This window comes from Chinchilla lanigera, unplaced genomic scaffold (assembly GCF_000276665.1).
Source record: "Chinchilla lanigera isolate Chin_1 unplaced genomic scaffold, ChiLan1.0 scaffold00015, whole genome shotgun sequence".
Taxonomy (NCBI): domain Eukaryota; kingdom Metazoa; phylum Chordata; class Mammalia; order Rodentia; family Chinchillidae; genus Chinchilla; species Chinchilla lanigera.
Window position 1 is genome coordinate 12,860,862 of NW_004955416.1, and position 14,720 is coordinate 12,875,581.

Sequence of the window (14,720 nt, forward strand, 5' to 3'; positions counted from 1 at the left end):
ATATGCTTACTGGACACTGGGTTTCACTTTCTGAGAAAGTTGCCTGTTCATATCCTTTGCTCAGTTTTTTAAATTGGTGGTCTGTTACTTACATTTATTCATACAGTGTTTATACATTGTATATTAATATTTTCTCCCAGAAAGTTTGTTGGTTCTGTCTTGAAATTCTAACATAGCAAAACATCTCAATTTTTGCAACCATATACCATTAGTCACTTTTCTTGTCACTGAAACACAATACCTGACACCCACAATTTCAAGTAGGAGAAGTTTATTTTGGTGCATGTTTTTTGATTCCAGGGCAGACACAGTATGGTAAAAAGAGACATTAGGCAGTGGGGGAAGGGGTTCTTGCCATGGTAGCCAGGAAGCTGGGACAGAAGGGAGAAGCCAGGGAGGGAGATGCATCCTTCCGCGTCAAATTCCCAGGGACCTACTTCCAACCAGGCCCCAACTCCTAACAGCAAGTGAGACACAGCTCTCCTGTAATCCAGTCACCTTCTCAATCCCCAACTCTGAGCACCTGAGGCCTTCGGGGGCCATTTCAGATCTAAAGCACAGCAACAATTCATGTATCATAAAATCCATTCTTTAAAAGTAAGCAAAACTGAGTAGTACTTCTACTATATTCATAGATTCGGACAATTATCATTATCTAATAGTTGATTTTATAATTTATCTGCTTGTGATTTACTTATACAAAAGTCATAAAGATATATATTATGTATAATTTAAGCATTCAATCTAGCTAGAATTTTTTATTTTTGTGGTGCTAGGAACTGAAACCAGGGTCTGTGTATTCCAGGCAAGCATTCAACCACTGAGCTATTCCTTCTAGTCCAGAATTTGTTTTTGGTAGGAATATTTATTTATTTATTACCAATTATCCCATCACCATTTACTCAATAGTTTGTCTTTTATTGATTTTTAATTCCATTGCTATTAAATTCTGAGTTTCCATACATGCTTGAATCTGCTCTGAAGTCTATTTCATTCCATTTATCTGTCTATCCCTTGACAATACTATATTGTTGTCAGTCCTCTAGCTTCATAATGTCTTTACATTTGTAGAGCAAATCTTCCCTACCTTATTATTCTTCAAAATGTTTGGGATATGCTTGGCCACTTGCCCTTTCATTTTCATTATAGGATCAGTTTATTAAGTGCTAGAAAACCCATAGATTTTTTTTTAATTGGAACTACTCTAAATTTACAGATCTAAAACTTTTATATATATTTTTTGACTTTCAACGCAATTATACCCTCTATAAATGAGAAGAAAAATTTCTAATTATTAAACTTCCATTTTCTTTGAAAAATAGTCTTGTCTTATTGTGTTGGCTAGTACATTTAAGGCTGTGTTGAACAGATGCAGTATAAGGGTGTCTTACCTTTCTTTCCCTAATTTTAATGGAATGTTTTAAAGTTTCACCATTAAAGTCAGTGTATTCATAATAGTATTTTTTTTATTGTCAGAGTAAAGATGATCTCTTCTGTTATTGGTTTGCTAAAAGGTTTTAACATCACTTTGTGTTTAAGTTGATCAAATACCTTTTTTACATCTATTATCACAATCACATTTTTTTTTTTTTCAGTACTGGGAATTGAATCCTGGGCCTTTGCACTGAGCTACATTTCCAGCACTGCCTTCAACCTTTAAAAATTTTGTTTTGAGATGAGGTTTTGCTAAACTGCACAGGCTGAGCTCAAATTTGCAATATTCTTGCCCCAGCCCCACAGAATACTGGGGTTACAGGAGTGTACTCCCACACCTGACTCATGACCATGTATTTTATTTCCTTCCAGGTAGATATGAAGAAAGATGACCTCCTCACTGACCAGTGCTGGACGGGGACCTTGGTATGAAGGCCCAAATACCACCCACCACAGTGGGCTGCTGAAGGGCAACTCTGAGGGTCAAATATGCTTCAAAGCTCCCCTGGGTTTGGCCAGGCTTTGCGGGGGGCACCACGATCTCATTTGCCCTTTGTCCACCCCACTCGCTTCCTTCTGTCCATTTTGTCCTGCAGGCCACACTTCATCTCAGAATCTGCTTTCAGAGGATTCAGCCTGTGGTATCCGTTTAAATCAGACATTTTTAAGTGTTAAAAAATTTTGCGTCCATGGGGGAAACTGTGCTTATCATCCACGTGGCTGGATTCGGGTTGGTAATGTCTTAAACTTTTACTTATTTGCACTGTGTCCACTGTCAACTTGTCCTCTGTACAGCCTCCAGGCACCAGCTGCCTGGTATCATCCACAGTTACAGAAATTCCTTCTTCATGCAGATGTGTATACTGTTTTGTAAGTAGCCTTGTAAGATGTTCTTATTATTTAGCTTTGTTTTAATTTCAAAACATCTCCAACCTTCCAACTGATTTCCCTTTGTGCTGAGCAGCACTTGTCCAGCCCTTTTTGTGTGTGAAAGATTTTTCTGCTTTTGCTGCCAGGTCATTTGTGGCTTTGACAGCGTCCTCCACTTTGGGATCACCATCTTCCCAGCTCATGTGAATTTCTATCTGGGGGCCAAGGGAGCTTTGGAGAGATTAAAGAGGAACCTGACCCAGAGCAAAACCCCTTGGAACAGGGGTTTGCATTGGACACGTCTCTCATGAGCTTAAGGATTACAAGAAACAAGTAACAGAAGACACACAGGACAGAAAATTATAGGGTGAGCAGTGCTCTTACTATGCACTAATGTGAGAAAAGTACCCAGATGTCAGTGGTTACTGGTCACTTTCCTCAGAGCATCTTTCTTTCTTACCAGATGGTCCAAGTGAGGGCATGGTCACCCCTCAACTTTAGAAAGAAACTTTTCTTTTAACCAGGAAGACACAAAACTCTTGCATCTTAGAACTTTCAACCTTTAGAAATGCCCAGATTTTCAGATTCTATTAGTTAATAGAATTAGAGCTATGCCTAAAAGTAGAGACAATGACAATGGATACCTTTATCATTTGGCTGTAACAAAGAATTATGAATTTGTCTAGAAGTTCTGAATATGTGCTATGGAATCTACACAAACGAGTTTATTGTAATTAGTGGAAAAAAATTTTTTTTTAGTGGAAAATATTTTAACAGCACTTGAAAAATAATAGTTTAAAATTGTATTGCCATTGATTTACAGACAGCCCAATTTGCAATATGAAAATGTAATTCATTGAACAGTGTTTGATTTTGTAAACTATGCCATCATGTACTCAGGCTATAAAATGAAAGACTGGACTAAATGATGGCAAAGACCTTTCTTTCACCACTACAGTGTATTTCCTGTTTCAGATGAGTGAGACAGAGACATGACTCACCTCTGGTTACACTCTGGTTAGCGACAGAACTGTCCATAAAACTGGAGTTTCTGATCCTCAACAGCTTCACCATTTGTCTTTAAAAAGACGAATCCCCATAAAAAGCTAAGTTGGCTGTGGTTTCTGCCCATAAGAAAACACAAAGTTCACTCGGGGTTTGTTTAAAGTGGACATAACTCAAGATGATTGTGGTGCCTTAGAGGCAGGCTTATTTTGAAAAGGAAAGAACTGATGAGCTCGTGGGGTCTCCACAGGGCACAACAGGGAGGGGCAGAGACAGCTCCCCGGGCTTGGAGCAGAGAATAATCCTGAGACCAGTTTGCTGGCCTCTGCTGGAGCCTTTGTCACAAAACAGTTCCCAGCAAATCCAGTCTGACTTAGGACAGCAAATAGTACGCCAAGACCTTCTCAATGGCCCACCTACCTAGAAGCCTGATTTGAATGATCAGGGAAGTAAAACATCTAATGTGAAAACTTGCTGTTTCTCTACCTAGAAGTCAGATCTATTTTTCAGAGTCATGCAGGTGGACGGCTGTAGAAACCTTGGCACCCGTAGGCTGGCATTAGTAAAGCTCCCTTTTGCTCTTCTCACTGTGGCCTGAGAAGGCTGCTTTGCTCTGTAAGGGTAGGTGTGTGTTTGCCAGAAAACTCACATATTTGTGGGCAGAGTCGGGGGAGGTTGAGAGAGTTTTCAAGGTCTGCACAGGCCGGACACTGATGGGGTGGTGAGAAGTAACACCGTGGGGTTCAGCAAGTTCCTACCCCAGGTAACACAAAGCCACACCTCTGGAAACAGAGTGCAGTAGAGTGATGGTCACAGGGACGGGCAGCAGTACCTCACTGCGGATTCTTCCAGGACAGGACAGGCACCTTCCCTGACCATACCCGTCACCCTGGGCTTCTGGGCCACAGCCCAGACAGAAGTCATCTGAAGTGGCTGCAGCTACAGGCCTCTCATTAAAATGTGGAAATTAGGGAAATACAGCTGTTCAGGGAGGTAAGTCAACTCCCAGTGAAGCCAGAGCATACGCAAAGTTGCTTTACAGCAGTAGATCTCAATTTCGAGGCCCCAAGTCTCTTTAAGGAATTGATACAAAGCTGTTCACACAACCTCCTCACCCCGATCCCTCCCTGCTCTTTAAAATTTACACCTGTCCAGCACACAATGTTTATCTGCACTTTGGGGAAGCATGGACCCAGAGTAAGACTGTAGCTTAAAGAGACGGTGTGCTCCTGGGTCAGGCAAGTTAGCCGGGAAGTGCGGTTTCTTTCGTCTGTCAGAAAGGAGGTTTGTCTGCAGCTATAAAGGCAGCAGAAAGAGCCACTGAGGCATGCCAGTGGTGGCCACCAAGGAGAGTCCAGCACAGGCTTAGGCAGAGGACTTTCACATTCCTGTCCAGACCTGGCTTTGCTGAGCATTGTCTTTGTCTAGCTGCAAGACACATCTATGTTTCTAACCAGTCTCCTCTCTCGGATTCCTCGTTTGCCAAGCAAGCATCTGAGCAAAAGCTGTCCTCTGCTGTAGACCTGCACATGCGACAGCATGTGCTGGTCTTGCAGTCACTGTCACACCAGAAACTTGATTTTGCCCTGTGTTGTATACACTGGCTCACAAGCTCAGCCTTGAAAGTCATATCCATTGTCCCTGTGCTGAAAATCAGGTTTCAGCTTATCAGAAGAGATCTGGAATAACACGCCAGAAGTCATCCCTTGGTAACTGGCCGGTCACACATCCTCCCACTGGGAATTACTTCACTTACCTTTGACAGGACACCGGACTGTCACATTTGCTCCAATGGCTGCCTCCACAACGCCTCCCACCACAACAGACAGATGGTTGTGCTCTGGTTTGGTGATATTTCTTTCAATAGACAAGATGACAGGTGCCTCTTAATTCAAAGGGAGCAGGAAATTATGTTAGGTTCAGCCTTTTGCTCTTTGGGTAAGCTGTGCTGCATTTGGTAAACTGTGTTGAACTCTAAGGGATCCAGGGCAGAGGGCTGGTTCTCTGTATCACTCGTGGTGTACCATGGGGACCAGTATGTACATAGATGGAGTGTACAGTGGTTTAGATGAATGGATAAATGGATGAACAGATGGCTAGCTGGCTGGCTGGACAGATAAACAGATAGGTAGAGGGATGGATGGGTTAATGGAAGGAGAGAGAAAGAGAGGGATGGATGGATGATCAGATAATTGAATTGCTGGCTGGCTGGCTGGATAGATGGAAGGATGATCAGATAGTTGAATTTTTGGATAGATGAATAAATGGCTGGATGGCTGGATAGAGAGATGAAGGATGGATGGATGGTTGGATAGATGAATGGACATAGTTGCTAGATGGATAGGTGGTTGGATGCATTAAGAAAAGTGCACTGCAACAATCATATTTAGACTGAGGATATTTTGGTTTTACAATGAAAATTAAGCATAATTCCTCAGAACTCTTGAGTGTGAGGCAGAAGTAGCCCAGGTTTAAGTTTAGCCTAGGTAACTTAGCTGGTTAATGAGACTCGGTTTCAAGATAATTTTTTTTAAAGACTAGGGATGTAGCTTAGTATAAATAACTTGGATTTTTCTACTGCAAAACAAAAGCTGTATTGGAGAAATATCATGTATGATGTGTGCTTGGACAAACTCTTCCTTCTCTGGGCTTTCCTTCAAATCCCAGTAGAAGGATTAATGTAGAAGATTTCTCAATTCCTTCTATAATATCAGTACACCAATTAAACTCTGGCTCTTTAACCTCAATTCTTCAAAGGTGAACTCTAGAGCAGACATTTATGGAGTGTGATTCTCAGACCACCAGCATCAGCTCAGCATAGGAACATGTTAGAAATGTCAGTTTCCACACTTATCCCAGACCTGAGGCTGACCCCTGGGAGTGGGTCCAGCAATCAATCTGTGTTTGAACAAGCCCTCCAGGTGACAGTGATAAACCCGCAAATTTGAGACCCACTGCTTTAGAGTTTAATGTTAAAAACAAAAACAGAGATTCTAAATTTCAACCACTGGCATTACCTGCATACAGCACAGAGGAACTTTCCACATCTGAACCGAGATGATTAGCTACAGAACATTCATATATTCCTTGTTCTTTCCTTGTTGGATTCCTTATCTGTATTCTTCCAGTTCCATTCAAACTTATCCTGCAGAACAGTTAAAGAGGATGCATTCAAGTAACACGTCTAACTACTCTAGGGCCACAGCAAGCTGCAGAAAAAGAAGACTGCAAAATTATAGGCTTTTTCGGCTGGCAGGGAACAAAAGATGATCTCACTGGGATTCTTCCTAGATCCCCAAAGCTATACCAATCAGAGGAATGGGAGAGTCTTTCCTTGCACCCTCAATCCCTGGCACTATTAGAACTGGATAGTGCTTGGACATTTGGGCTTCCTACCTTGCTTTGGGAGACAAGAGGGTTTTTTGGATGAACTCCCTGCTTATTCTGCTGCATTTTTAAAAATAATAAACTCTGAGTTTGCTAGATGTTAAATCCTCATTATTTGCCCAGATCCTAACACACTGCAGGTATGGATTTCCAGCCCGAAATAGAGTGGCTTTGGTGAAGGCCTCTTCGCAGTGGGTTCTTGTGTCATTTCCACCATGTAAAGAAGCCAGTTGAGGGCCAGGTCTAAGGCTGAGGGACTTGTATCATGCTGTTAGGACTCATGGATAAGCTGCCTAGGTGCTCTGGAGTTTCCAGATTACTGACAGTCCTAAAAACCAGTATGATCTGAGTGTGGTGGTGCCCACCTGCCTGTAACCCCAACACTAAGGAGGCTGAGGCAGGAGGCTTACCATGAGTTCAAGGCTAGCCTGGGCTACACAGCGAGACCCTGACTCAAAACATGCACGCACGCATGCACACATACACTCATGCACACACACACAGAAAAACCAGGTACATAAATATTGTTCTGAAAATCAGGGTTTGGGTTGACCAAGTGAATCCTAACTAATTAGGTAATTTATTCAGAGCAAGGAGAAAGAATCTTTGTTCTGTTCTTATTTGAATTTTATCTTTTTCTTTATGATTTTAGGCCACTTCTAAACCTGAATCAGGGGTCCATGTGTTATTTATTTCCCTATCCTACTTTATAGATTTTAGAAATATGGATTATTCTGACCTCTGAATAGTGAGGTTTTTTTCACAAATTGAGTTATACTGCAGCCATGTTTCCATGATCTCTCATCACGCCGAGCTTCTGCATGCACTGTTCACTTTATCTGAAATGGCCTTCTTCCTGTTTGGGAAACTCCAACCTACCCACTGTGTCCTGGATCAAATGTAATTTTCCTTACAAAGTTTTCCCCAATATCCCCACCATCATCTTCTACCCTCCAGACTCCTGCTCTGGTTCGTGTATTTAATTGATGAAATGTCTATTTCTTCCCACTGGATAGTGATCTTTTCAAGGGCAGGGCCAATCTTATTCCCTGCTGTGCCTTCTCAAAGATAAGCACAGGGAGTTTTCTATAGCAAGTTCCCCAAACCCACTGACTAAATGTGTGAATAATTAGAATAGAACAGAGGAATGGCTCAGAGTAAAGTCCAAGGAGGATGTGAGGATCCCCAACCCATGACACAAACGGAAATATACAAAAGTAGGCAGAAGTCTAGGCAGCTAGAGTTCTTCACAGTAAAAGGTCTCTAGCAGACAGACTACCTATCAATGGGGCTAGATTCTTCATTTGAGGAGGAACAGCTAACAATGAAAGTATAGCCAGTAACTATGCATACATATATGACAAATAAGCCCGCTAACATGTTTTCTTCAAGATTTTGTACATATGCATGTATACTTTAGCAAATCTTACACAATCTCTTTGCTTTGGAGGCCTCAAGTTAATGGTCCACAAGAAGTCAGTGAAATGTGAAAGCAGTAGGCGTGCATGAACTTCATATGCCAGGCAGACCATCCAGCCACTAGGACTGGGTCAGTCCTTGGGCTAGAGACCCAGCAAGTGACCTTTATTATGTACCTAGCTTTAGTCATGGCCACATAACCTTACTTTTAAGTCAAAGAAATGACAAAACAGGCCTTTGTAGACAGCCACCCCTAACTGATCACCTACGCTCTTTCCTTTCTGGTTGTGATTTCTTACTAGTTGGCATCCAAAAGGCACCCACTCCACACCTGCACACTCTTCTCTCCTTGGAGAGGCTCTGAGGAATGGACTCCCATTTGTCAGTTACATCAACTGAAAAGATTTGTGAGCTTCAGAAACATCCAAAGATGAGAACCTCGTTATATAAAAGGAATTAAACATACATTGAACAAATTAAGTGACTTTCAGAGAAAATGAAAATAAAATGGATTTTATTCTCTTCCAAATAAAACCAAAACCTTTTACTTGAGATGTGGGTTTGCTTCTGTTTTAAGTGATTGCTCCCTAAAAATACAGAAGCACATCTTAGCAGGGTACACCAGGTAAAATCTCTTCTTTATAGGTGCTCTAGGAGTCTCAGACTCAGATACTTAGGTTAATTCTCTTCCACCAAGTCTGACTATTCACGATCAGTTTGACACAAATTTATGTGAGCTGGCCATGTGCCACTACATCACAGCCATAGGCCACAGGATGTGTTAGCTTTTTCAGCTTCCTTCCTTCCGGTTTATATAGTGGAACTATTGAGCCAGTGAGCAGTCCTAAATGGGCATACAGCGACCTGATGGTCAGTGAGATGAAAACTACTGCCATAACAACAGCAAACCACGATGTGCCTTTTCCCCAAAAAAGGGATGTGCTGGTCTTTGCACTGATGGCGGAGACAGCAGTGGCAGAGCCGCCAGCACCCAAGCATGGAGGCAGGCAGTGTCGCCTGAGCTGGAAGTCCCGCATTCTGGGACATCACACACTCACCATGAAAGCAAAAGGGTAGCTGCACTTAAGAATGTCCTTGATGGAGTAGTGATGTGTGCGGAGACTCAATCTGAGATTGAGTAAGTGCGGAGACTTACTGAAACTCAATCCCTGAGTATGAGGGTGCTTACTCTCCTGTCTGACAACACAGGAGGGACACGCAGTGCTCATCTCCTGCAAGTCGAGGCACAAGGGGCAACTGTTTGCACTGCTGGTTCACTGTGTGCTTTCTTCATGGAACAGGAAAGAATGAGTGGCAGACAAGCTAAGACAAAAGTCCACATTGATTTGGACTTGGGTTGTTGGCAGATAGATGTATACTTTTACATGAGCCAAGTAAGCATGCCAACCCAAGGAAAATAACTGATAGGACTTCATGCCAATCATAAAATTTGGGTGTTCAATTGAAAACTAGAAATCTGGAAAACTAGTGTCCACTATTGTAGCTTGATAGCTTCCCAAGACTGAAAGTTTTTTCTGATGGTAATATTAAAGAATATGTATAGTTTTAAAACTCTGTAATGAAATGTGTCAACATTTGAGAGACTTGTATTTTGCAAATGACCAATGTACAATGTTATGAAATCCTGTATGGGTAAAAATGTGTTCAAATTATATAGTAAACCAGTAGATTTCACTGAACAGAATGCCAATATTTCATACATATTATTTCAGATTCCACATTCCAACCCTTGGGAACCTACCATTTGTCTAATTTTAGTGCAGCATTAAGGAAGAATATCCATAATTACCTCAAAAGCTATTAAAATATTCTTTTTTTCCAACTGACATTTTGTATGACACAATTTTTCTCCATATATTTCCACTGAAACAACATGCTATAACAGATGCAAAAGAATATCTAAGAATCAGTGTGTTCATGCATAAAAATATCTTTTATTAAGTCAAATATTAAGAGATTTGGAAAGATATAAAGCAATTCCACTAGTATCAGTAATGGTGGGATGCTTTTCAAAAAATGTTATTTATGTGAACATGTAATGGACCTACTATTGTTTTGTGTAAACAAAGGAATAGAGATATTTTAAATGTTTCTTATACAGATATATAGTTATCTCAAAAGCCCATTGGGGTTTTTAAATTTAAAATTTAAAAGGACTCTAGGATCAAAAAGTTTGAGATTTCTTCCAATTGTGTAATTTCATTGCACAACTTTGTTCAGAGCTCTAGGGTAAAAGAATTCAAAAGTGGACTTTCTCCCTACTTTTTAATTTTAAGACTTAGCCCAGTCATTTCTTATAAAAACCTGAATTTCACCTAGATTTCTTCTAATGTTTCACATATTATGTTCAAGACACAAAGGACATGGTAAAAATAAGACTTGCATTTTTTGTTTTGTTTTGTTTTTTGAGACAGGGTCTCACTGTGTAGCTCTGGTGGGTTTGAACTCACAATGATCTTCCTGCCTCAGCTTCCCAAATGCTGTGATTACAGGTGTATACCACTATGCCCAGTTCAAACTTTCATTTTAAAGATATTTTTTTGGCCCGTAAATAAGTTTCATACAAGCTGTTCTCTTTGTGTCTCTTAATGATACCTATAGGCAGGTGAGCTGAAAGTTGAGTACTAAAATGAAAATTAAGAAAGGGCACGGCATCTGCACTCCTTTTTGTACAAACAGCAAGATTTAAAGACAGGAAAGAACTCAAAACTGAGTTAACATCTGTTACCCCCTGTCTTATGTAAAGTGAATGAAATGTGACATGTTTTTCTCTGACCTAGAGATTGCAACACAATATGACAATTCTATACTTGGAGCATCTCAAAAACTATGATTCTTATCTTATTTTTGGATTGTATGACACAAACCACCATGTAATAGTAGCAAATCACTTCAGATATCCAATTTTTTTTTACCAAGGCTGCTATCTGATGGCCAAATATTGCCAGTGGTATTCAGTGCAACAGCCCTGGACCTGGACAGTCTGGGATTGTTTCTCAGGACCTCATCGGAAAACTGAACTGCTGCCCTGCCACCTTCCTATGGCACATGTGAGCATAAGTGAGAGGTCACATGTCTTCAACACCTGGAACTCTGTGAATTGTGACTTGCAGTTCCAACATAATGCAGAATTGCTACTTATATGCTTTAATTTTTAAATGGCCTTATATTTATTTTTACACACAGGGAGACTGTAGAGGAGCACCAAGATGGTGGAATGGTAAGCAGTAGAGAAAGGGCCTTTCTGAGAGTTGCCCTCCAGACACTGGAATATAGCAATGACAGGAAGACAAAAAGAAGGGAAGTGGATTCACTGGACCTAAGAAGGATCTGAAGTGTGAATTGAAGGCCATGGAGAGAGTGAAGAGAGAAACTTCCATTAAGAAGGAGGAGGTAACCACTGGTGCCTTCTCCGAGATGGGACTCATTACACAAGAGCAGTGATTCAAACCTGCAAACACCCAGTGACTGCTGGCAATTCCAGAGGCCTCCACAGAGAGACACAACAGTGGAGGGGAGCAGTGGATGTGAAGGACTGCACCAGCTGGCAGTGTGTGCTTAGGGCTCAGCTGTCCCATGGGAGAGAGCAATTGGCTTGGAACCATCTTGGAGAGGGACTGACTGAGCTCAGCACTCAGAGTGGCTGCCAGATCCATCGAGCAGCCCCCAACTGGGTTCAGGCCTGCAGAAGGTGTGCTGACAGCTGCAGGCCAAATGAGTCTGGTCTCAGCCAGAAGGTGCAGGCTCTCTGAGATTATCCACTACCCTGCCTAAAAGCTACTGCTGGCTTGCTGGGATAAATCAACATGGATTGGGACTCTGTCTACACATGTTGTCCACAAGTGACATAAGAGACAAATCTGGAAGTGAACTTTATTTTTTCCTTCTCTCTCTCTCTCCTTTGTTTGTTTTTTGTTGTTGCTGTGGCTTTGTTTTTGTTCTCTCCTTCATTATTTGATCTTGTTTTTATATGAGTGTGAATGTGGTGTCTAGCCTCTTTGTGGTTCTTGTTTTGTTCTGTTCTTCTTTGTATCTCTTCCTTCTCTCTTTCCCTCCAGTCTTCTGTACCAGTTTCCCAAAGTTTGTGTGATCTCCCTTTGTCCTCCAGCCTTACTTCTAAGTGAAGGAAAAATTGATATATTAAAGATTTATATACTGCATATACTTTTCTGGTTTGTTTCATATTTTGTTATATAACCACAAATCCAGTCCATACAGTTAAAAGTGGCAACTTAATGGTTACCTCAGTTTGTTACTTTCTAGACTATGTTTGATACTATTGTTATCCTGATGGTACCACTTTAACCAAAAGTGACATAATTGTTCTAAACAGCTATTCTTCCTGGTATTCCAAAACTGAGATTGACTAAAGATTGTTACAAATTTGTAACAATCTTTAGTCAAACACAGTTACAAATACTGTGTCACAGTGACAAAGAACCAGGGGCTGGGCCAAGCAGGTAGCAACTTCTCATACCCAACAAATTGAAGAGGTAGGATCTTTTTTTTTTTTTTTTTCCAGTACCGGGAATTGAATGCATGACCTTGCACTTGCCAGGCAGGTGCTGTGCCGCTGAGCTAAATCCCCAGCCCCAAGAGGTAGGATCTTGCAACAGACTCAAAACCCAAAAAGCAGCTACACCTGGATGATACCTTGGAGAAATAGTCATTTCTTAAGGATTCTAAGTACTAGGAATAAAGCAACTCATCATAGGCATGAGCAACTCATACAAACATCACCTTAGGAATTAAACTAAAAAAAAGAAAGAAAAGAAAATGAGGGGACACTTAAACGAGATGCAACCCCAGACATCCAGTTCACCAAAGGCAAACCCAGGGGCAGTGAGGTGGGAGAAGCTGAAAGCCACACACCTGACCTCTCTAAAGTGGTAACAACAAAGCAATTGAACAAGGCTCTAAAAAAAAAATCAAAAAAGAAATAATTTCTCAGATAACTGCAGAGATGTTGTCCACAATGAAAACCATGCTTAGTGACTCTAGAGCGGATAGAGAAACAAAATTCAGGAGCTTAAGAAAATTATGAATGCTCAGCATAAAAAAGAAAAGGAATCCATAAGGCAGAGTCAAGCTGATATCCAGGAGGATAAAAATTCTGTTGAAATTATCTGCAGCAAATTAAGCCAATGTGAGGACAGGATCTCAGATATAGAAGACAGGCTTGTGGTTAATGATCATGAAAAGAAAGATTTCTTAAGAATAGCAAAGGACCATGAGAAATAAATCCAGCTGTTGCTAGATCAGGCAAAGAAGATGAATTTAAGATTGACTGGAGTCAACAAAAAAGCAGGAGATATCACAAATGATATAATAAAACTGTTCACAGACTTCATGGCAAAAAACCTTCCCTGGTAGGGAAAAAGAATTTGACATACAGAGAAGGGAGGCTTATAGTACTCTAATTAGCCATGATCAAAAAAAATTCTGCACCCAAGCGTATGATCGTCAAGAGTCCCGAAATTCAACACAAGAATAGACTCTTAAAAGCTGTTGGGGAAAGGAAACAAATCACCTACAAAAGAGATCCCATCAGAATTACATGTGACTTCTCAGCACAAACCCTCAAGTGAAAGAGAGCTTGGAGTGAAGTATTTCAAGCTCTAAAGAAAACAACATTCAACCCAGATTGATGTACCCCACAAAGCTATCTTTCAATAATGACAGAGAAATAAAATATTTCCATGACAAAGAACACCTGAGGAAATTTATGACCACCAAATCAGCACTCTAGAATGTTTTGAAGGACATTCTAGAAAGAGATAACAAGGACTACAACTCCATGAACCCCAACAGAAGTAATCTACCAGGAAAGGCTAAGAAATAGCAGAGCTTAGAAAGGGGAGCCAACAACAGGAAAATAACATGACAAGGATAAGTCACTACATATCAGTTACAACCATCAATGTTAGTGGTCTCAATTCACCACTCAAAAGACACAAACTGGCAGAATGGATCAAGAAGTATGGTCCAAAAATATGCTGTATACAAGAAACACTAATTCAAAAAGAAATTCATAGAGTGAAAGTCAAAAGATGGAAAACAATATTCCATGAGACAGGAACTCAGAAAACAAAACAGGTAGTTATTCTATTTTCAGACAGAGTGAATTTCAAGCCAAGACTGATTAAGAGTGATAAAGAAGATCACTACATCTTTGTAAAGGGAATAATCCAAGAGGAAAAGATAACAATCATAAATATATTTGCAAGAAATACCAGTGCACACAACTATATAAAACAAATATTAATGGACATGAAAAATTAAATAAGCACTAATACAGCTGTATGAGGGGATCGCAATACCTCAGTCACAAAAAGAGAGATCAATTGGACAAAAAAATTAATGAAATATTAGAACTCAAGCAAACTTTTGAATGATGGATTTAGTAGGTATCTACAGAGTGTTCCACCCCACAACATCAGAATACACATTCTTCTCAGTTGCACATGGGATGTTCTCCAAAACAGACCACATACTAGCTCATAGAACTGCCTAAATAAATGCAGAGGAACTGAAATTATCTCATGCATATTATTAGACCACAGTGCAGTGAAATTTGAACTCAA

At 40.6% G+C, this 14,720-nt stretch overlaps 1 protein-coding gene across 4 annotated transcripts in view; it reads right to left on the reverse strand.

Moving 5' to 3' along the window:
• The window catches only part of Adamtsl3 (ADAMTS-like 3), a 314,808-nt gene that overhangs the window by 42,709 nt on the left and 257,379 nt on the right, over positions 1–14,720 (reverse strand). For all 4 annotated transcript variants that reach the window (XM_013512536.1, XM_013512537.1, XM_005381454.2 and 1 more), the window contains exons 22-23: positions 6,327–6,454; positions 5,066–5,194 (exon numbers count right to left, since the gene is read on the reverse strand). In XM_013512536.1, coding sequence (XP_013367990.1) covers positions 5,066–5,194; positions 6,327–6,454 — 257 coding nt within the window. The remainder of the gene's footprint in view (positions 1–5,065; positions 5,195–6,326; positions 6,455–14,720) is intronic.